Source organism: Sturnira hondurensis, unplaced genomic scaffold, assembly GCF_014824575.4.
Source record: "Sturnira hondurensis isolate 20B ecotype Veracruz unplaced genomic scaffold, ASM1482457v3 Scaffold0004136, whole genome shotgun sequence".
Taxonomy (NCBI): Eukaryota; Metazoa; Chordata; class Mammalia; order Chiroptera; family Phyllostomidae; genus Sturnira; species Sturnira hondurensis.
In genome coordinates this window covers 30,242,958-30,266,589 of record NW_028076767.1, presented here as the reverse complement: position 1 = coordinate 30,266,589, position 23,632 = coordinate 30,242,958, and the positions used below count along the sequence as shown (strand labels likewise).

Genomic DNA, 23,632 nt, shown 5'->3' with positions numbered 1-23,632 from the left:
TGGTGTGGCTCAATGGATTGAGCGCTGCAGGACTGCGAACCAAAGGGTCATTGCCTCGATTCCCCGTCAGGACACAGGCCTGGATGGCGGGCCAAGTCCCCAGTAGGGGGAGCATGAGAGGCAACCACGCACTGATGTTTCTTTCCCTCTCTTCCTCCCTCCCTTCTCTCATTTCTTTCTTGGTTCCCCGTCTCCAGTTTAGGGAGCCCCGCCCGCTCCAGCGTAGCGGACGGTCACGTGCCGGCGTGGCGAAGATGCCTACGCGCCTGCGCGCAGCTGGCTGCCCAGCCGATCCTGCGGGGCGGTGCGGGCTCTGGCTGACGTGCCCGCGGCCGCGGCTCATCTCGGCTTCACCACCAGCCGGGGCTCGGGCCCGGGCCCGGGCCCCCGGGACATGACCTCCCGGAGCGCGCAGGGCGACAGCCCCACCTCCAGTCTCCGGGACAGAGGCGCGGAGACGGCAGGTACGGAATCCGGCCGGGGCGTCAAGGAGTGGCCTGCGAGGGCGGCCTGAGCGACAGGGGCGACCCTGGGCCGGGGCAGCTGTCGGAGGAGCCGGCCCCGGCGCCGGGGGCTCCCGACGGGCCGCGTAGGGTACGCCCAGGGCCGAGGGCAGGAGTTAGGACGGCGGGAGAGGAACGGGCTGAAGAGAAACAGAGCCTAGAAGCGGGGGATCCACGGATGAGATCCAGCTGATGAGACCAGGGAACCCGTGGTGGCAGAAAGAAGTCCCCAGTGGGAAGGAAGGGGCGGGGACGCTGCTCCCTTCCTCGTCGCGTCCGAAAGGGAGAATCTGGTCTCTGAGAACTGAGGCCAAGCTTCACCTCGTCCTGAGACTGTCCGGCCATGTCCGCAGACTCCTGGTGCCGCCTCCCTAGTTGTAAGGCAGGTTCCCAAACTTCATTCATCTGTCGCCGGCTTGATTTGCGTGGTGTGCGTGACCACCAATTTCTTTTAATAATTACCATAAAATCCAGCCCTTTAAAAGTGTACGGTTCAGTGGTTCTTAGTACTTTCACAGGGCTGTGCAATCAGCAGCCCTGTCTAATTTCAGAACATTAATATTCCAAAAAGAAAGCCCATCACGCCGCACTCCCCGGTGTCCACAGCTGTCGCCAGACGCTAATCTACTTTATGGCTCAATCCTGTTCCACCTACTTTAATGTTACTTAATTGTGTAAAAAACAGTTTTCTATTTTATGTCGTTTAATGATTGTTCCATACAGTTATTTCTATGAAAGCATGGATTCGTTGTCTGCTGTTTTCACATATGTTTTACATGTACGACATGACAGTTAAAATGATTAACGTTTACTCTGTGCCGAGTAAAATCATCTCTGCCCCCTCTGAGAAGACTGAAGCAGCTCTCCCACTCCTGCGTCCTCTAATCGGCGGTGTCCATGATGTTATAGAACCAGTGGACATGTTCAACTCACATATTTTGATGAAGCAGCTGATGTCCGTATCTGTTTCTCTGGGCTCATTTTCTGTTATCCCCCCTCTCCTGTTCTAGTCCTGGGTGGAAGTGGACCTCACGAATACTACTTCCCCTGGCCCTTTGGCTTTGTGACCCTTTGCTGGTGTTTGTATGACCTCTTTCTTCGTGGCCTAATAGTCAGTGAGTGCCCCAGTGGTGCGGGTCTCGTGACCCGGGGTGGCACAGCTGTGCGGACTTGGCGGCCTGGTTTCCTTGATTTTACTTCTCTGGATGAATAGGAGGAACTTGGAAATCAGAGTATTTTTGGAGAATTAACAAAGTTACTAACACTAGAAGTTCTCCTGTGTAGAGTTCATGATCGGATTGTTTTACTCTCCAGAATATTTTTCTGCATCATTAGGGTGAAGCCGCCGTGCTTAATATGCGCTTGTCCGTGTGTTTCAAGTAACGAATCCGTGCTAAGTCTGGTGCGGGTAGTTGAAACTAAATAGGACCTTCAAAAACAGAAGCTGCTTTGTCTTACTTTGTTTTTAGTGGGAACCTTACTCAGAAAAAGGTAAGGCTGTACTCTCCTACTGTCTTTCTCTGGTACAGATACTAAATTCAAGCATTAAAAGTGTTTTTAATCCTTACTTGAGGATATGTTTATTGATTTTAGAGAGAGGAAGGGAGGCAGAGAGAGCACTGTTGGTGTGAGAGAGGAACATTGATTGATTGCCTCTCCTATGTGCTCGGACTGGGGATCAAACCTGTAACCTAGAGACGTGCCCTGACCAGGAATTGAACACATGACCTTTTGGCGTACTGAGCCACACTCCAACTAACTGAGCCACCTGGCCAGGGCTCAAGCCTAAAATTTTAAGCTAATTTTCAATATCAACATCTGGAGTTCAAGGGGTGGTGTCTGTCTGAGGGGATCTCTCTCTCTCTCTCTCTCTCTCTCATGGTCTCTCCCATTGTTTTGATTAAGGCTAGCACTGCTCAGTTTGAGTTTGACTTTTATTTGAAGACCGAAAAGCTTTCTTGATATGCAAGCTTAAACCAAATAATAAATATGGAATTCTGTACTCTCGAGTAAGATCCCATTACAGTGTACTCATACGTAGATCTTTTACCTACTGTGAGTCACGTATTTTGCTGATATGGAAAACTTTTAGAGGAAGCATAGCTAGTGTTCATCTTTCGTTGTTGTCATATATATATATTTCCCCAAACTAGGTGCTTTTGGAGATACGCGCTTCTCTGAGGAGGCAGAAATCTCTACCTGGGTTCTGTAGCCGGGGTTGGGAAGGTTTTGAGACCACACCAGGCTCAGGTGTCTTTATCTGAACTGTTAAGAACTGCTGCTTCAGTGCCCCTTATTAAAATGATTGTTTTAATGGAAAGCTGGCCAAGTAGTGCCTGTATCATTTTTTTCCTGTGTTGAATGAATTGCTTTTCAGGCATCAGGGGTTTATTTTTAGCAGTGTCTTATATTCTGCAGCCAGCTGTAGACCATTTTGTCGTGGTTATGATAGCCAAGACCTCTCGCTGCAAAGAATTTGGAAGGTACCAACTTTGGGATATGTGATACATCTCTTTCATGAGTGGGGCAAAAGGAAACTGGAGAAGAAATGATCCAGGGGGACTGAGCTCGTGGACACACCACCTCCTGGTGACACATGGGCTTTTCTCCCAAGCCCGGATAGAATATTCTCACGCCTGGAAGTGCGTGTCCCTCCCCAAATCCATCTATAAACTTTGTCTTAAAATAGGTAGTAAGCATGAATTTTAATATTTTCCCGAGTACCCCAGAAATAGCTCTATGATTTTTCTCTGAGGTGAAGAAGATACGTGTAAATCAGTTTCAGTTGAGACTTTACTAACATTTTCTTCCTCACTGTGTAATCTAGCAGTTGACCTTACACCCCTGTAATTTATGTATCTCTAGCTCACTTGAGTTTTCTGGTTTTTCCTCCCTTTTTATGGCACAATGAGAGTTTATATATCAAGTGTAATAAACATTTCTGGAAGTGGGGGTGGCACAGTTAGAAACACCTTCCTCAGCCATCAACGCTCCATCGAAACTGGGATTGATGAAGGTGATGTTGGGGCCCGAACAGAGAGGAGCTAAAATTCCCATTCCAGCAGCATCCTACCCTGGGAAGTGCCAGCAGCTTCTGAAAAAGACCAGAGAATCTACAAATCTGTAGTCCTGTGCCACACAGCGTCTGGGTCAGTGATGGACCACGTATATGAAGGTGGTATACTCGAGGTCTAGGTGCATGGTGGGCTGTACCACCCAGGTTTGTTGTGTAAGTGCGCTCGGTGATATTTGCACAGCAGCGAAACTGCCCGACAGCACCTTCTCAGGATGCAGCCCACAGTCAGGCAGCGTGGGACCCTGTTTGGGGTTGCACTGTGGCGGCAGTGGGGGGAAGGTGGTGTCGTTTATCATAGGCCCAGGTTTCCAAAGGAACAGTAGCTAAGCTCAATTTTTGATTCTGTTCTATGTATATTTATCGTGTCCCCACAGGGCACTGAAAACCAGAAGATAGTAGTGAATTTTGAAACACAGGATTAAAAATAGAGTTAGAACAGAGTGTTAAGAAAGCTAAGCACTGGAGCTGTGGTTTGGGTTCAGAATTGGTAAAAACTCTGGCAGATTATGTACCAAAACCTCATGGAAATCCAGCTGATGGCAAGCAGTGTTACCTTCTCCGAGATACAAGCCACAGTTTTCCTTTCCCCCAGATTGCTAAATAGCTTACTCCGTCAGAGAGGCAGGGTGGATGTGGCTAAAGAAGCGGAGGGAATTGTTCCACACTCTTAGGTGGATGAAGAGGGTTTCTAAACACCAGCTGACCTCAAGCACTATTCCTATTACCATGTAAGCGTTCTTAATTTGTGATGTGTAGAAAATACAAGGAAACTGAGAAAAAACATCACAGGCTATCTGGCACTTTATATTTGTTATTGGAAATGAATTCAGTTCCTGTGCCTATTTTGTCTCAGTCTGTTACGTAAAAAGTCTTCTCTGCATCCTGTGTGTCTGCCGTCCCTCTTTGAAAACTCTCAGCCTTCCCTTCAAAGTAGGGCCCGGTGACCTAGGGAACACCCCTCCCTGTCTTTCCTCGACTGTAGAGCGGAGCCCAGACTCCTCCGTATGCTATGTTCCCTGCAGGCCTTCAGCTCTGTCCTCTCTCCTGTCCCTATACCTGCCACTTCAGCTTCACAGAATTACCTCTGTGTGTTGGGGACATGATATTTTTTTCCCATGGCAGGTCTTTGGCACACTCCGCCATCTCCTTGGAATGCTCTCTCTTCAGCCATTTTCCCACCTGCAGAGTTTTCTTTAAGGAGGAACCAGAGCATGTTCTTGGTGACGCCTTTCCCAGCTGCATGAGAAGCAGTCATTCTTTTTTTAAAAAAAGATTTTATTTATTTATTTTTAGAGAGAGGGGAAGAAAGAGAGAAAGGGGGAGAGAAACATCAACGTGTGGTTGCCTCTCACTCACCCCCCACTGGAGACCTGGTCTGCAACCCAGGTATGTACCCTGACTGGGAATCGAACCGGCGACCCTTTGGTTCATAGGCCAGCACTCAATCCACTGAGCCACACTCGCCAGGGCAGAAGCAATCATTCTTTTGTCTGGAGTTTCGTAATTCTTCAGGATTCTATGACGTCACGTGTGATCATTGTTTGTGTCCGTCCCAACTGTGAGCCTCTCCAAGGCTGGGAGGGAGTCACATTAATCTTTTTTTATTTTTCTTTTTAAGAGAGAAAAAGGGAGGGAGAAAGAGAGGGAAAGAAACATCATTTGGTTGCCTCTTGTTGGCGCCCATGGCAGGACCCAACCTGCAACCCAGGCACGTGCCCCAACCAGGGATCTAACTGGTGACCTTTCACTTTGTGGAACGACACCCAACCAACTGAGCCACACTAGGCACAGCTCCAATTAATCTTCTTGCCCTTGTACAGTGCTTATGACGAGTAGATGTTCATTAAATGATGGATTGAGAAATCAGTGGGTAGACTAATGGACAAGCGGATAGATGGATGGACAGACGAGTGGACATACAGATGGACACACTGAAGCCAAGAGCTTGACACAGCTTGTAAACAAACATTTAACTAGTTAGGTGTTGTACTGACAGAGAATCGGGACTTAATTTTTATGATTTCTAGGTAGTAACCATGGAATTTAGCATCCAAGCTGGGACATTTTTAGAAGTACAAATCACAGGAGGGGTTTGGGATGAGCAGTTGTGCCAGGATTACAGGCGTGAACCAGGAGCCTCTCAGACAAACCGAAAGAGACGGTCACTCTACTAGGTAACCAAGGAAAAAAAACAGTGTAACCGGGAAAACAGGTTTACTTAGGTTAAAAGTCACCTGTGTTATTTTCCTGTCTGCACCTCCCATTGCACGTGGCTCCACACCAGCTGACTGACACGTCACAGCTCTCGTAGGTAGGTGACCGGGACCATTAGTACCAGCTTTCATTTGTGTTAATAACATGCAGTTTTGTCATGGAAACAGTTTGTGAACCGTTGCCTCAGGATAGGAAATTATCAGGAAAGCCGCTTAGTGTCCCTTCTAACCCTAATCTACCTTTCAGTATTCGTCTTCTGTAAAGCCTGCCTTCTAATGTTGCCGTCCACCATGCATGCCTCCAGTGCCTCCACCCAGTCTGTGCTACACACATGTTTTTAATGGGTCCGTCCGCTGTTAAGTGAAAGGGCCTTGTGTGTCCTGTCTCCCAGTGTCTGTCCTGCTCTCTCTCTTCCCAACCTCTTAGAGCCTTCCTTTTCCTTTTTCAGCTTCTCTGCCCGGCCTGCTCCACAACACGCCCCGAGCTCTCCTTGTCTGCACAGTCCTTTTTCTGGCAATTGCAGTGCACTCCTTTGTGCCATCTCTTTTATGGCGCCCTGTTTAACTTTCCTTGTGTTTGCCATTCCTAAAATTAGATATTCTGCATGAAAACTCGTTAAGAACCTGTTACTCCATTATTTTAAATAAAAAAAAGTTTAATAGGATAAACATCAACCACAAATTCTCGACTGATTGCCTAAAAAGTATTTTAAACACAGTAAATGCCTGTGCATAAATAACAAAGGATCGCATAAGGATGTGAGATGCTTAAAACGCCACTTCCTGATGACAGTGAGCAGCTCGGGCTCTGTGTGCGACGACGTCATGCCCCTCACCGCCCACGCCCGAGACCGAGCCCGCCCTGTTGCATTCTGACTTGGAAAGTGTTTCTAGGACTCTGATGTTTTACCAGTAACTGGAACACTTGTGGTTTTGTTTTAAAATGTAGTATTGAATTTGGGTGGCATACGTTTTACATTTTTCCTCTCAAAACCACAGGGAAAAAATTATAGGAGAGAGAGATACATGCTCTAAAGCTTGGTACTAAGAAAGAAGACATGTTCTATTAGGAGAACATCAACAGTAACTGTTAGATGTGTTAAATTTACTGAGCACTTATCGTCATTGTACTTCCTTGCTGGTTACTTACATGATGTATTCCCTTCCTGTTTTGCACATTGCATGCTAATTAGGTATCTGTAGGTTGGCTTTACATATACCTACCTGCACCTCAGACCAGATTAGGAGACTGAGCCCTGAAGACATTGCGCGCGTGCTGGATATGTGCCTATGCACCCCACCCCTGTTTTTCGTTTCTCTGTCTCTGCAGGTTTTAACGGGAAAAGGAAAAAGAAAGTGGCAGAGATATACCAGGCTCTGAACAGCGATCCCACCGACGTGGCTGCCCTCAGACGCATGGCCATTAGCGAAGGAGGGCTCCTGACTGACGAGATCCGGCGGAAAGTGTGGCCCAAGCTCCTCAACATCAGCGCCAGCGACCCACCTCCCATATCAAGTAAGGGGGCCTGCTGTGAGGGGAGCTTACCCAGGAGGCAAGGGGGAAAGAATTGCAGGGTGTTTGATGTTTATGCTAACGTCAAACTGAGAGCAGGTGAGTTCATGTAAAGCACCGGAGACTATGATTGGGTCAACTCTGAGTGTAAGGCCAAACTAATAAGTAGAAGTTTATTCAAAAGTGAAACGAGCTTTCATTACGTAGTTACTTACATAGTAGTTATTACATAGGGAGCTATTACTGGCTAGGTGGGGGAGTTCATTAAAAATGCGTCTTTCGCGCCCTGCAAAAGGGCGCGAAAGGGTGTAGCTCAGTGGATTGAGCACGGGCCTGCGAACCAGAGGATCGCAGTTCGATTCCCAGTCAGGGCACATGCCTGGGTTGCAGGCCGGTTCCCTGCAGGCCAACTCCCAGCAGGGGACCCACAAAAGGCAACCATACATTGATGTTTCTCTCCTTCTCCTTCCCCTCTAAAGATAAATAAAAAATCTTTAAAAAAATAAAAATAAACATACACGTTCTTTAAAAAAAAATGCGTCTTTCGCTTAGAGGAATCTGTATTTTATCAAGCACTCCACCTAATTCTGATGTAGGTGGACCACATTTTGAGAAACATTAGGCTGTGGGGGAAAATAGTATCTTTAAAAAAACATAAAATATTTTTATTGGGAAATACTATGATTGTTTTGAATTCTAAAATTCTATAATTCTGTGAAAAGCTGTTACTTAACTGACCCACAAGGGCCATGGAGTAAAAGGAGTTCCTTGGAATGGAGCGCAGAATACGGACGAAAGCACTGCAGTCGCCCATTCACTCCATTGACATTTCTTTTCTGCCATGTATGTACGTTGCCAGGGATGCTTCCACTTATTTAGTAGATCCTGGTTGTGCCCCTGTTGTGTGCCAGGTGCTAGAGATGGCTGTAGCAGCCTCTGCCCATGGAAGGTGAAGGTCATGGTGTCGTGGGGCAGCTGAGTGGGTGTTAAGTTACCACTTGTTGTTATCTTTGGAACTGGCTGCCTCAGTGCAGTCAGCTTTTGTTGGAAGGAGAGGGCATTGCCATATATATGCTCTGAATCCTGAGATGATGCTCTTCTACCAGATTCCAGACCCCCCCACCCTGCCCCCTGGCTTTGTAAGCTGGGGTCTGTGTGGGGGTGTTTTGCACAGTCTCCTCTGGTAGCTTTTTTTTTTTAAGATTTTATTTATTCATCTTTAGAGGAGAAGAGAAGTATCAATGTATGGTTGCCTCTTGTGAGTCCCCTGCTGGGAACTGGCCTACAACCCAGGCATGTGCCCTGACTGGGAATCGAACCTCGATCGTGTGGTTCGCAGGCCTGCACTCAATCCACTGAGCTACGCCGGCCAGGGCTCCTCTGGTAGCTTTTGATTTTGGTCTGTGAACTGGTTACACAGCACTCAGCTTGGGTTGAGGGAAATAGACACTTGTTTTATACATATATATATATTTTTTTATTTCTCTATATAATATATGGATTATATATAAAATATAATAGCTAGAGACTGCCTCCTTACTTTCACACTGTATTGGGCTTATCACCTGAACACAAGTACTGTATCCTATTTTCATTCCAGTTTTAGAATTTCAGAGTCAAGAGCAGTTAGGCCTTGGCTAGTATAGCTCATGGATTGAGCGCCGGCCTGGGAACCAAAAGGTCACTGGTTTGATTCCCAGTCAGGGCACATCCCTGGGGTGTGGGCCAGATACCCAGTTGGGGGCATGTGTATCTCTCACACATTGATATTTTTTTCTCTCTCTTTCTCCCTCCCTTCCCCTCTCTCTAAAAGTAAATAAATACTTTTTTTAAGGGAGAAGTTAGGTTCTTCTTTATATGAGGTATCTTTTTTTTTAAATTTTATTTATTTATTTATCTTTAGAAGGGAAAGGAGAGAGGGAGAGAAACATCAATGTATGGTTGCCTTTGGTGTGTCCCCTGCTGGGAGTTGGCCTGCAGGGAACCGGCCTGCAACCCAGGCATGTGCCCTGACTGGGAATCGAACCGCGATCCTCTGGTTCGCAGGCCCGCACTCAATCCACTGAGCTACACCCAGCCAGGGCTATATGAGGTATCTTAATACTCCTTTCTGAATAGCTTAGTGCTCCCTAGACTTTGCAGATGTTAAGAGTTTTTTTCAGTGGGCTGTGGTTTTCACATTCATGATCTTAGTTGGCCCTTACAGAGACCTGAGAGGTCTCTGATGGGAGGGAATATTGCCATTTTACAGATGTGGGCTTGGTATTCAGAGCAGTTACCCCGTGATGCTGCCGGAGGCCCCTGGCCTCTTTGATCCTGACAGTAACCTGAGTGGTGTATTAGGGAAGGGAATAATGCCATTTTTTTTCAATCCTCACCCAAGGACATACTCATTAATTTTAGAGAGAGGTGAAGGGAGTCAGAGAGAAAGGGAGAGAAACATTGATGTGAGAGAGAAACATCAATCAGTTATCTTTCACACACACACACCCCACTGGTGATTGGTGATCGCACCGACAACCCAGGCATGTGCCCTGACTGGGAATCAAACCCACGACCCTTTGGTCTACAGGATGACACTCCAACCAGCTGAGCCACACTGGACCAGGGTGGAAATACTGCCACTTCACAGATGTGGACTTTGAAATTCAGAGCAGTTACCGGTGATGCCACAGGAGGCCCCTGCCTCTTGACTTCTCCTTTGCCACCGTGTCCGCCTGACTCTGGGACCCTCCTGGACGTAGTGACCCCTCCCCCTCTGGTTGGCAGGACTGGCATCAACCATGGTTGGGACTCAATTCGGGATTCCTCTCCAAATGTTGTATTCCGAGTCATATTCTCTTTAGGAAAATGCAGGAGTATGTCCTCCTTGGCTTTGGACTAGAACCAGAATGTTCTACTCCTGATCTGGCTTCCTCGATGTTCCTACGGTGACGTGTTCCTTTTCCTCCAATAGGGAAAAACCTACGACAGATGAGCAAGGACTACCAGCAAGTGCTTCTGGACGTCCGGCGGTCGTTACGGCGCTTTCCTCCTGGTGAGAAGCTCTGCGTCGTGCCCGCGCCAGTCCCGGGAGTTTCCGACCCGGCACTGGTCCCGGCGGGACCCAGCACGTGCTCCCGGTCCGCCCATTCGTGCCTTCAGTTACTCCGGCACACTCGGACCCCCGCTGAGAGCCTGAGCCAAAAGTGATTTCTCTTGGCCTTGAGATGGTGACCAGAAGTAGAGGATTGTTCCCTTGCTTTCAGAGCTAAGGAGGAGAATAGGAATTACTAGAGCCATCTGGCTTCAAGGAGGAGATTGGTTAGGAAGCAGATACTAACAAGAACTATTGGTACCTTCTCTGATTAGGTTTATACATAGTAATATCTGGCATGTACGTATGTTGAGTTCCTTGGACTGGAAGGGAGGCCATTCCCTCATGTTTGGAGTCTCTCACTAAAACTGCCTCCCCGTTCCAGGGAGAGTGAGAAGAATGACCGGTGTCTCCATTTTCACAGTGAAGGAAATCGGGCAACAAACCTCATGTTTATGACCTATTTCTCTTCCATTGGCAACTTTGCCTTTAGGTACATAAAGAGAGAATTGCTAAAGGGAACAAGACCCTCTAAACCAGCAATGTGATTTTCACCTGGTGTGCTGCAAGAATTTTTAAGGGGCTGGGGGAGGGGCAGAGGGAGCAGAGTGTCTCAGCGTGGTCCCTGAGATGGCGGTATGGGCAGCCAGCGAGGCCCGGGAGGGGGCTGTGCGGGGAAGTCGGGCTGCCTGTAGCAGGAACCCTGGGGTGGCAGAGCAGCCGCCGCAAGGCTGCAGTGGTGGGTTCTCCAGGGATGCCTGCTGCTGGAGTTACTCTCCACCGTGAGCTGGGAGGTAGACAAGCGCTGCACTGAGCTCATGTAGGACACCTCGGCTTCCTCTTAACCTTGACAGTGCTGGCTCTGGCCTATCCTGACTCAGGCACTGTGTTCATCGGCTTTGACATTAGCTGACCGGAAACACTGGACAGTGAGTGTCCTTTAGAAGTGGCAAGGAGAGACTGAGGAGTTTTGCCCCAGTGCCAAGGTCACGCTGCTTGGCTGTAAACTGGACGTGCAGGCCGACCCAGCTACACTGAGGGAGCTGTTCAGGCAGCGGCTCTCCCTCTTACACATGAGCAGGGCACTGCTGGCCAGGCAGGTGGGGGCTGCGTCCTGTGTGGAGTGCTCTTCCCGGCCCTCTGAGCAGGGTCGGGTGTCTTCCATGTGGCCACAGTGGCTTCCAGGGTTCATGGCCATAGGTAGCTGCGCTGTACTGACTCACACTGTGGACTGCAGTGATCCACTCAGCTGGCAGGACAGCCAGACCAGAGGGACAGGACGAAGGCAAGATACACAAGGACTGAGCCAAGAGTTGCAGGCTTATGTGACGAACCAGGGAGGGGCAGAGTGTCAGGTGGTGAAGGGCACAGCTGTTTTCCTGCCTGCACCCTGGCTTCCTGACCTCCTGACTCTGGCTGGGACTTCGGGGCAGGTTGAGTGAGCAGTTCTCCTAGGCAGGGGACCCAGAGGAGGAGGGTGCCGCCATTCTCCACAGCTACATTCCCTTCCCCTCCACAGCTACATTCCCTTCCCCTCCACAGGAAGTTGAGGGAGGCGGCAGGACAGACATTTGGGCCAGGAGCTAGGATGGGGGGAAAGGGGGTGGCGAAGCTCGTATCAACAATGACCTTGGTTGAGTCTCAGTGTAGGAAGAGTGTCTTCCTCCCCCGCCTCTCAAGTCCCCATATCCCGGTCCTGGTGTCCTTCCCTAAGGAAAGCGTCCATTCCATGACCTTCTCTTTTCCCCTTCTCTCACTTCTACGGCTGTTCTCACTCATCCTCACCTCCAGGCAACATGCACTAAATTAAAAGACAAGTTGAACCCTGGCTGGTGTGGCNTCCTGCCTGCACCCTGGCTTCCTGACCTCCTGACTCTGGCTGGGACTTCAGGGCAGGCTGAGTGAGCAGTTCTCCTAGGCAGGGGACCCAGAGGAGGAGGGTGCCGCCATTCTCCACAGCTACATTCCCTTCCCCTCCACAGGAAGTTGAGGGAGGCGGCAGGACAGACATCTGGGCCAGGAGCTAGGATGGGGGGAAAGGGGGTGGCGAAGCTCGTATCAACAATGACCTTGGTTGAGTCTCAGTGTAGGAAGAGTGTCTTCCTCCCCCGCCACTCAAGTCCCCATATCCCGGTCCTGGTGTCCTTCCCTAAGGAAAGCGTCCATTCCATGACCTTCTCTTTTCCCCTTCTCTCACTTCTACGGCTGTTCTCACTCATCCTCACCTCCAGGCAACATGCACTAAATTAAAAGACAAGTTGAACCCTGGCTGGTGTGGCTCAGTGGATTGTGTGCCAGCCTGCAAATCAAAGGGTCCCAGGTTCTATTCCCAGTCAGGGCACATGCCGGGGTTGTGGGCCAGGTTTCCAGTAGGGGGGGTGTGAGAGGCAACCACACATTGGTGATTCTCTCCCTCTCTTTCTCCTTTTCGTCACTTCTCTCTAAAGATTAATTAATTAAAAAATAAAAAGCAAGTTGAGAAGCCATTCCCTCCATATATCCACCAGCCCTAGCTCCTCCTTCTCTTTCCCCAGCTGTCCCCGAATAAAACTCATGTCCATGGGGGATAAAAAATTTTTAAACACACAATACCTGACTATTTAGTCAGGGGCACTGGCCTCCTTTCCTTTAGATTGTCAAATTGAAAAAATGACAACAGCCAACACAACAGTAGCCATCTGGTGTGAAGGAGTCAAAAGTATACCTATTTTTTTTTTTCAGCAAAAATTCTAAAATATTTTTTGGTGTGCCACAGAATTTTAATAATTTGTGTGCATCATGAGATGAAAAAGGTTGAAAATTGCTGCTGTAAAACCATTGCTTCATTCTTCCGAACCCATGATTTGGCTTGGGTTTAAAAATATATATATATTTATTTACTTTCAGACAGAGGGGAAGGGAAGGAGAAAGAGCAGAGAAACATTAATGTGTGGTTGCCTCTGGCACGCCCCCCACCTGGGGATCTGGCCTGCAACCCAGGCTTGTGCCCTGACGGGGAATCAAGCCAGCAACCCTTTAGTTTGCAGTTGGCACTCAGTCCACTGAGCCACACCAGCCAGGGTGGATTTTGTCTTTTAAAGAGCCTTTATTCCTGCTTACATCTTTACCCCCTGGAGAGGGTGAGTGGTTTTTATATAGCTAGTGGCCTGCCATCTTGTTTTTTTTTTAAAGATTTTATTTATTTATCTTTAGAGGGGAAGGGAAGGAGAGAAGGAGAAAAATATCAATGTATGGTTGCCTCTCATGAGTCCCCTGCTGGGAACTGGCCTGCAACCCAGGCACGTGCCCTGACTGGGAATCGAACTGTGATTGTGTGGTTCGCAGGCCCATGCTCAATCCACTAAGCTACACCATCCAGGGCCTTAATCTTTTTATTTACTTATTTTTATTGAGGTATAATTGACATACAACATTATATTAGTTTCAGGTGTACAACATAGTGATTCAATATTTGTATATATCCAACTTGGTTTTAATGAAAACAAACGCCTGTGGTCCAATCCCTTTTCCCTATCCTGCTGCTTTGATTTTTATTTGTTATTTTAATAACTTTAACGTAGACCTCTGTGTTGAAGATAAACTTTTTAAAAAGAAATCTCCAGATTCCAGAAGTAGCTTTTCGAGGCAGCGCATGGCTTACTGTGGACTTCGTCAGCTCCCACCACGGCGTACCGTGGCCAGGGCCCGAAAGTGCAGAAGGTGACGGTGCAGCCCATCAACCCCACCCTGCAAACTAGATCTCGGGTTCAGGCGTGGCTTTCTGAGCAAGCGAGGGTGCGGATAGAGGGCGGCGGTGTCACTGTGTTGATGCGTGCATGAGCCTCCTATTAGATGGTGCAGAAGAGATCCACTCAAAAACAGAGTCAAGAAAACAGCCAGGTCAGAGCACGCTGGAAGGAGGTGGTAGTGCTCTGCTCCGAAGTGTCTCCCGCCGGAAGTGGCTAGTGAAGTGGAAATTGTCGAGAAGCAACACAGGGTGTGTTTTTAGGTGTTCTTTGTTGGGAGTAGAGTCCTTAAACGTTCATACCATGTTGATTACCCTTGTATTACTGGATGACAAACAATGCCTTGGGGTTGTTTTTATTAACAATGAAAAAAAGAAATCTATAGTGACACTTATTTTTTGCTGTTATTTTTTTAGAAAATGTTTTCTTTTTCCATTATAGTTGATACTCAATATTATATTAGTTTCGGGTGTACAGCGTAGTGGTTGGACATTTATATGACTTAGGAAGTGATTTCCCCAGTAAGTGTAGTACCACCCGGCAGCGTCCGTGTTACTCCAGCATTATTGGCTGTCCTAGTCCCCATGCTGCACTTCACGTCCCTGTGACTGTGTAGTAACGACCATGTTGTGCTCCCCAGTCCCCTCGTCGTTTTCACTCAGCCCCCCAACACTCTTCTACCTGGCAACCATCAGCTCATTCGCATATCTAGGAGTTTGCTTCTGTTTCAATTGTTCAATTATTTTGTTTTTTTATTCCACATAGAAATGAAATCATACAGTATTTGTCTTTCTCTATTTGACTTATTTTACTAAATATATTATTACCCTCTACAGCATAATCTGTGTTGTTGCAAATGGTAGGATGTCATTCATTTTATGGCCAAGGAATACTCTGTTGTGTATACGTGTCTGACACGTTCTTCCCCAAGCCGTCCACTCGTGGGCAGTTAGGTTGCTTTTGTATCTTGGCTGTTGTGTATGGAATGTCCTTCATTGTCTCTTGTTACAGCCTTCATTTTAAAGTCTATTTTGTCTTATATAAATATTGCTATGCCAGTTTTCTGTCCTTTCCATTTGCACGAAATATTTTTTCCTGTCCCTTTGCTTTCAGTCTCTTGTCTTTTGGTCTGAACTGGGTTTTGTTGGTTCTTGTTTTCTTCTCCTCAGCCACCCTATGTCATTTTTTTAATCCTCATCTGAGGACATGCTTACTGGTTTTAGAAAAAGTGGGGAGGGGAGAGAAACATCAGTCGGTTGCCTCTCTTATGTGCCCTGACCTGGAACCGAACCCTTGACCTTTCGGTTTAGCCTCAGCCACCTGAGCCGCACTGGCCAGCGAACTCTGTCTTTTGATTGGAACATTTAATCCACCCAAAGACACAGGTGTATACTTACTGATAAATGATAGGTATGTAGTTATTGCCATTTTATTATTCATATTTTTGTCTTTTTTCTTCCTCTTCTTAACATCCTTTAACATCTCTTGTAATACCGGTTCAGTGCTGATGAACTCCTTTTGCTTTTTCTTGTCTGAGAAGCTCATTATATCTTCAGTTCTAAATGATAGCCTTGTGGAATAGAGAATCTTGGTTGTAGCTTCTTGCTTTTCATCACTTTGAATATTTTGTGCCAGTCCCTTCTGGCTTGCAAAGCTTTGCTGAGAAATCACCCGTCTTATGAGAGTGCCCGTGTAGGTAAGTAACTGCTTTTTTTTTTCTTGCTACTTTTCATATTCTCTCTTTGTATTTAATCTTTGGCATTTTAATTATGATGTGTCTTGGTGTAGGCCAGTTTGGGTTCATTTTGTTCGGAACTCTTGTGTGCTTCCTGGACTTGCATGTTTATTTTCTTCACCAGGACAGGGAAAATTTTTGTTGTTATTTCTTCTAAATAGATTCCTTTTTTAAAAAAAGATTTTATTTATTTATCTTAGAGGGGAAGGGAAGGAGAGAGAGAGAAAAATATCAATGTATGGTTGCCTCTTCATTCGTCCCCTGCCGGGAACTGGCCTGCAACCCAGGCATGTGCCCTGACTGGGAATCGAACCTGCGATCGTGTGGTTCGCAGGCCCGCACTCAATCCACTGAGCTACACCAGCCAGGGCGATTTCTTCTAAATAGATTCTTGATCCCTTGCTCTTACTCTTGTCTTCCTGGTACCCCTATGATGTGAGTATTGTTATTTTTTGTGCTGTCCCAGAGTTCCCTTAAACTATCCTCAGTAAAAAAATTTTTTGCCCTGGCTGGTGTGGCTCAGTGGATTGAGCACAAGCCTGTGAAGCAAGGGGTCACTGGTTCGATTCCTGGTCCAGGCACGTGCCTGGGTTGTGGGCCAGATCCCCAGTGGGGGACACGTGAGAGGCAACCACACATTGATGTTTCTCTTCCACTCTTTCTCCTTCCCTTCTCCTCTCTCTAAAAATATATAAATGAAATATTAAAAAAAAATTTTAGCCCTAGCTGATATAGCTCAGTGGATTGAGGGTGGGCTGCAAACCAAAGGGTTGAGGTTCAATTCCCAGTCAGGCACATGCCTGGGTTGCAGGCCAGGTCCCCAGTAGGGGGTGCACGAGAGGCAACCACACATTGATGTTTCTCTCCCTCTCTTTCTCCCTCCCTTCCCCTCTCTCTAAGAATAAATAAATTTTTAAATTTTAAAATGTTTTTAAGTTTTTTGCCGTTCTCCTTGTGTGTTTTCTGCTTGTTTTCCAAATCACTGATTTGATTTTCTGCTTCATCTAATCTGCTGTTGATTCCATCTAATGTAGTTTTCATTTCAGTTGTTATATTCTTCATTTCTGACAGGTTCTTTCTTATGTTTTTTTATCTCTTTCTTGAAGTTCTCACTGAGTTCATCTATTCTTTCCCTAAGTTCATTGAGCATCCTTATAACCAGTGTTTTGGAAACTGGAAACACTGTGTATCTGGTAGGTTGTTTGTCGTTATTTTGTTTAGGTTTTTTTTTTTTTTCTGGAGTTTTGTCCTGTTCTCTAACTTAGGATGTTTCTTTGTTTCATTTTGTTTTTTTCATCCAGTCTTTCCCTTTTTTTTTAAAGATTTTATTCATTTATTCTTAGAGAAGGGGGGAGAGAAGAAGAAAAGGAGAGATACATTGATGTGTGAGAGAAACTGATTGGTTGACTGGGGACTGAACCTGCAACCCAGGCACGTGTTCCGACCGGGAGTTGAGCAGGAGACCTTTCCCTTTGTGGAGCAGTGCCCAACCCGCTCAGCCATACCCGTCAGCTGTTTCCTCGTTTGGGCTGTGTTTTGGAAGATCTGCTACATCTCCCAGTCTTGGACAGTGGTCTTCTGTAGTAGGTGTTCTTTGGGGCCCAAGGTGCGGACTCCCTGGTCACCTGAGCCAGGTGCTCCAGGGGTGTCCCTTGTGGGGGTTGTGTGTGCCCCTCTGTGGTAGTTGAGCCTTGACTGCTGTTGGCACATCAGTGGGTGGGACAGAGCCCCAGGCTGGCTGGTTGTGAGGGCTGTCTGTGACCGTAGTAGACAAGCTGTGTTGTGGGGGCTGCCCGCCCCCCCCCACCCCCACAGGGCAGGATTCAATTCAGTGGGACTCTGATGCCTGCCAAGTCCACCCTTTGGGTGTGTCATTTGTGTAGCTAATTGGGGGATGCTCATTTGTGGTCTGAAGCCGGCCACCAGCCGCTGGATCTATTGGCTCTGGGGCCTCTAGGGAGGGGCTGTGGTGCAGCCCCAGGTCAGCCACACTGCCTGTGCCTAGCTCGGGGTCACCGGGTAGGAGCTACACAGTGATCTGCAGTTGCTAGCTGCCTGTGCTGGACTTGGAGGCCGCTGCCACTAGTGCTGGAAGCCACTTAAGCAAGAGGTACAGGGCACCTGAAGCTAGCGGCTGCTTAAGTGGGGTCTGTGGACCTTTGAGAGGTTTTAGGAAAGTCGACAGCATGGGCCAAGGCCAGCAGCTTGTGAGGAAAAGCTTCTGAAAGAGGATCAGGCTGAGGCGTAGATTGGCTGAGGCAGGGGCTCCCTGTTCTGCTGCTACGGAACAGACCACCTAGTCCAGATGCCTCCCTTTTCCCCCTTGTTTTCCCTCTGAATCCTTTATTCCTCTTTTACTTATATAACATCCATCTATGATATTCTTTCTGTAGGCCAAACTTTCCATGTGGTTTAAGATTGTCTTTGCGTTCATGTTCCTCTGAGCTTATCCGACCACTCTCTTATACTGAAATTCAAGCAGGGTTTAATGTTTTCTGTTACTACTTTTTGACCTAACCTGTCCTTCTACTGGGTTCACTTCATTTTCTTTTTTAATTTCATCCTTTAGAGTGTGCCCTTTTGAGAAGCAAGAGGGTACATACAGGCAAGAGATGAACTTTGCTCTTGCTTTAAACCTCTCGTTCAGTTTAATCCGGGCCCTTACCTTAGCTGCTTCTCTCACAGGACGTGTTTTAACTGGAAAAGCTAATGGTGCGGGGAAGCTGTGCCGTGTGCCCTTCTTCTAACGAGGTTCAGACGCCGGGATCGGGCGCCTCCACACTAAGAGCAGCTGTGTGAGGAGCCGCCGCCAGGCCAGCGGCCCGCTCAGAACGAGCTCCCGGGACAGGCTCCTCGTTTCCGGTCACGTCTCTGCCCCAAGGGGATCCCGTCTCCTGTGATGTTTAGTTCGGTTTAGAGGGGAACATGCAGTTCATTTGTTTTTATTTTTAGATGATTTCATCCCTACAGAAAAGTTACAAAAATGGGACAAAGAATTCCCCACATACCTTTTACCCAGATTTTCTTATACGTCAATATCTTACTATATTTGCTTTCTCTCCTCCATATACACACACATAAATTTTTTTCTGAGTTATTTGAGAATAAATTACAGACTATGCCCCTTTGTTCCTAAATATTTCAGAGTATATTTCCAAAAAAAACCCCCAAGGCTCTTATATAGTCACAAGTGCACTTATGAAAGTCAGTAACAGCATTAAAGCATACTGCTATCTAATCTGCAGATTTTACTCAGATTCCACCATCCACCCCAGTAATGTCCTTCGTAGGAAGAGGAAATACAGATTCACACAGTTCCCATTCAGGCATCACATCCCCAGCCTTCTTTAACCTGGAATAGTTCCTTTGTATTTCATGACAGGTCAATTACTTTATACAATTTTCCTCAATGAGAATTTGTTGGGTATTTTCTCAGTATTAGACTTAGGTTTATACATTCTTGATGGGAGCACCACAGGCGTGATGCTGAGTTCTTTTCAGTGCGTCACATCGGGAGGCGCATGCTGCCCGCGGCCCACTGCTGCCCGCGGCCCACTGCTGCCCGCGGCCCACTGCTGCCCGCGGCTCACTGCTGCCCGTGGCTCACTGCTGCCCGCGGCCCACTGCTGCCCGCGGCTCACTGCTGCCCGTGGCCCACTGCTGCCCGCGGCCCACTGCTGCCACGGCTCACTGCTGTGGCGGCTTGGCTGAGATGGTGTCTGGGTTCTCCCGCCGTAAAGTCGCTAGTCGGTGGCTCTCCTCTGTGTGCCACATAATTCCTTTCTGTGTGTGGACCTTGATGTGTGTTACTAAGATGCAAACTTTCTTTTATTAAATACTTTCTCGGAGCCCTGACTAGTGTGGCTCAGTTGGTTTGATGTCATCCCACAGCAAAAGATCACCAGATGGAATCCCGCTCAGTGCTCAGGCCTGGGTTGTGGGTTTGGTTCCCAGTCAGGGTGTGTACGAGAGGCAGCTGATCATGGCTTCTCTCCTTCTCTTTCTCCCTCCCTTCCCCTCTCGCTAAAAATTAATTAATTAATTAATTTTTAAGAGCCTTTCTCTGAAAACCTGTTGCTGTTTTGCTAACCTCTGTGTCACGAGGCTGCTTGCCCCGTTCAAGTGCATCCCCGCCCCCAGGCATGCCCGAAGAACAGAGGGAGGGGCTCCAGGAAGAACTGATCGACATCATCCTCCTCGTCCTGGAGCGCAACCCCCAGCTGCACTACTACCAGGGCTACCATGACATCGTAGTCACGTTTCTGCTGGTTGTGGGAGAGACGCTGGCGACGGCACTGGTAGAAAAGTTATCTACTCACCACCTCAGGTACCAGCTCGAAGGGACAGAAGAGGCCGGCATCCCTCCCCAAGTGCCCTTGGGGGTAACGCCTCAGCCCATTTCCTAATTGGTGTTTTCAGTGGTTTGAGTCCCACCCGCCCCCACCCCGATCTGAGTGTTGGGGCTGACCAAGGTGATGGAACCGTCTCCCTCTAGGGACTTCATGGACCGGACAATGGACAACACCAAACACATACTGAACTATCTGATGCCCATCATCGACCGGATGAACCCAGAACTCCACGACTTCATGCAGAGGTGTGTACGTGGCTGCGTGCACACACGCCTTCAGCCTTCGGTCGCCTTTGTTCCTGCCTCACGAGTCTAGCCCGTCATCGTCTCACATGGGTTACTGTTGGGTTCTCCTGAGTCGCCCTTTCCAGTCACCAGTTCTCTGGAGAATTCAGTTCAGTACAGGGTCTCGGAGCACTCTGTGAGTGCTGTGCTCTTTTGGGGCTACAAGACATGACAGCCGTGCGCTTGAGGAGGTTGCATCTGGTGGGGAGAGATGGGTGAGGCAAGTGTGCCAATGTGGGTTTAAGGTTATTGCCGCAGGAGAAGTCCAGAGTCCTGTGGGATCCAGAGACAGGAAGGCAGGGCCCTCTGCAGGTGGTGGTATTCACCAAGTGCCAAGGAGGAGAAATAATTTCTTTGCAAATCTCATATGATTTTTTTCTTTTTATTTGAGTTAGAAATGTATCCTTGGCCAATGCCTGCCTTTTTTTTTTTGATAACAGCTATGTCTGCCCTGGCTGGTATGGCTCCGTGGACTTAGTGCCAGCCTGCAAATTGACAGGTCTCCAGTTCGATTCCCAGTCAGGGCACACACTTGGGTTGTGGGCCAGGTTCTCAGTGGGGGGTGTGCGAGAGGCAACTGATTGATGTTTCTCTCCCACATCAATATTTCTCTCCTTCTCTTCTCTTCTCTCTAAAAAGTAAATAAATAAAATCTGTTTTAAAAAATAGCTGTCTTTTAAAAAAGATTTTATTTATTTATCTTTAGAGGAGAAGGGAAGGAGAGAGGGAGAAAAATATCAATGTATGGTTGCTTCTCATATATCCCCTGCTGGGAACTGCCCTGCAACCCAGGCATGTGCCCTGACTGGGAATCGAACCGTGATCGTGTGGTACACAGGCCCATGCTCAATCCACTGAGCTACACCAGCCAGGGCAAAATAGCTGTGTCTTAAGGTGCTTCTCATCTCATGTTAACGTGTGTTTTCAAGCCTGAGAATATGTGTCTTACCCTGAAAGGTGAGACTTTCTCAGAAGGAAAACCGGGATACCATTTTCTGTAAATGGATCCTTCGTTTTCCTATAGTAGGCATTTGTTGGCCATTAGGAGATCGCCCTGTGAGATAAGGGGACCAGGATCCTATTGTCGTGTTAATGGCACAACAGTGGATCCACTTTAAGGACTTTGTATTTTGTGAGGAAAACGTGCTGAATTCCTAGGTGGCTGAATTTTCCAGAAAGCATATTTCCCAGCTGTTTTCTTCTCATGGCACTGAGGACAAAGGAGGCCCAGACAAAGGGAAGGGATGACTCAGCGGGGAACCTGACATCTGGGTTTCCCTGTTCCTAGTGCGGAGGTGGGGACCATCTTCGCCCTCAGCTGGCTCATCACCTGGTTTGGGCACGTGCTGTCTGACTTCCGGCACGTCGTGCGGTTATACGACTTCTTCCTGGCCTGCCACCCCCTGATGCCCATCTACTTCGCAGCTGTGGTAGGTCCAGGCCATGCGCGGCAGCTCGATTGTTTTCCCTCAGTGGAAACCTGGGGATTACAAGGAAAGGTGCAAAGAGCGTTTCCCAGGCTCGTGTGCCCAGGCGCCATTCTGTGCAGCGGTGATGGGGAGCATCACAGAGAGATGTGTTCCCTGGGAAAACGAATTTGGGCAGTGCTGGTTCGACAAAGATAAATACATCTGTTTATTGCTTGATTCCTCCGAACCTTTGAAATGCTCACCCATGTTGTAAATTAGGTGTCCCTGTTGACATCCCCCGGAACAAGTACAAACTGCCAGCTCCGATGTGGTGTGATGACGGAAAATTGAGATGACCTGGGGGTGTGAGGGGGCTCCAGTGATCAGAGAGCCCGAGTCATCCGGGGTGGGAGTCGGGGGCGGGGGGGGGGGTGTGAAGGTGCAAACTCACAGGTGCTCTTCATTGTTCTTCAAAGGGAGCAAGGCCATTCTTTCTACTGTTCTGAACCATTTCTTTCTGTGCTGGAGCTCCAGGAATCTTCCAGTAATCTCTCTCTTCTTCTCCCTCCTTAAAGAATCTCCTTCATTTAATTAGTCTTCCACATCATTGGGTGGAAGTTTGCCTCGAGCGGGAAGGGTCAGCCCAGTAGGAAAAGTATTCGGATTTGTACGTTATTACTTCCTAAGTGGATACAAGACTGTGCCAAATATTTGGGGTGACCCCTGTCTGTTACCAGCATAAGTTCATGTCGAAGGAGAATGAAATGCGTATGACCAAAGCCTCGTATGTTCTGGTCCCTGACGCAAGGCCCCGCTCTCCACAGATCGTGTTGTATCGAGAGCAGGAAGTCCTGGATTGTGACTGCGACATGGCCTCGGTCCACCACCTCCTGTCCCAGATCCCTCAGGACCTGCCCTATGAGACGCTGATCAGCAGAGCCGGGGACCTCTTTGTTCAGTTTCCCCCGTCTGAACTTGCGCGGGAGGCAGCCGCCCAACAGCAAGCGGAGAAGTGAGTGAGGCCAAGCCGCTGGTTGAGTGGGGGGGGGTGTTCGTTAGTGAGCAGGAGTGGTGGGAGGGGTGCTGGTGGGGACAGGGCAGTGGGGGTGTGTCCCGAGGACTGTGCTCGTGCCAGCAGAATCCCTGCCGGAGCTCCCAAGGGCCTTTATGAGGGGCTTTCTGAGCAGCGGACAGCCCTGCCTTCAGCCTATTTGATCTAGTTTTTCTTTCCTTCTGTGTCTTTCATATTATTTCCTTCTTTTTGTCCCCTCCTCCCCCTCTGCAGAACGGCAGCCTCTACCTTCAAAGACTTTGAGCTGGCGTCAGCCCAGCAGAGGCCTGACATGGTGCTGCGGCAGCGCTTTCGGGGACTCTTGCCCACTGAGGAGAGAACGAAGGACGTCCTGACCAAACCAAGGACCAACCGCTTTGTGAAACTGGCGGTCATGGGGCTGACGGTGGCGCTGGGCGCGGCCGCTCTGGCTGTGGTGAAGAGCGCCCTGGAGTGGGCCCCCAAGTTTCAGCTGCAGCTGTTCCCCTAAATGCCAGGTTGGAGGCTGCCTCTGGCGTTGCTCTAAGGTCTTGCCCTTCCATGGAAGGATGGGGAGGGATGGAATGTCCTTTATTAAAAGGGTTTCTGTCAAGGGTTTTCTATTCCTACCACCCTTCCCGGCCTGTCCATGGTTTGCCTTCACCTCCTCAGAGGCCAGTAACAGCCTGTCTGACACTGGGCACCTGCCTGGGCGT

The 23,632-nt window shown here is 48.3% G+C and overlaps 1 protein-coding gene across 1 annotated transcript; it reads left to right on the top strand.

Moving 5' to 3' along the window:
• The first annotated feature begins 265 nt into the window (after positions 1 to 265).
• Positions 266 to 23,529, top strand: TBC1D20 (TBC1 domain family member 20). The gene is made up of 8 exons (XM_037044256.1): positions 266 to 464; positions 7,123 to 7,308; positions 10,262 to 10,342; positions 19,982 to 20,168; positions 20,337 to 20,438; positions 21,766 to 21,907; positions 22,711 to 22,898; positions 23,172 to 23,529. The coding sequence occupies exons 1-8, from the start codon at positions 395 to 397 to the stop codon at positions 23,425 to 23,427; spliced, it is 1,212 nt and encodes a 403-aa protein (XP_036900151.1). The 5' UTR covers positions 266 to 394; the 3' UTR covers positions 23,428 to 23,529.
• The last annotated feature ends 103 nt before the right edge of the window (positions 23,530 to 23,632 follow it).

Bases quoted from the DNA above. Each gene is read 5' to 3' on its own strand.
- TBC1D20 (XM_037044256.1), top strand. From the start codon at position 395: ATGACCTCCCGGAGCGCGCAGGGCGACAGCCCCACCTCCAGTCTCCGG. The intron at 465-7,122 runs GTACGGAATCCG...CTGTCTCTGCAG, and splicing joins CAGAGGCGCGGAGACGGCAG to GTTTTAACGGGAAAAGGAAA. The intron at 21,908-22,710 runs GTAGGTCCAGGC...CGCTCTCCACAG, and splicing joins CCATCTACTTCGCAGCTGTG to ATCGTGTTGTATCGAGAGCA.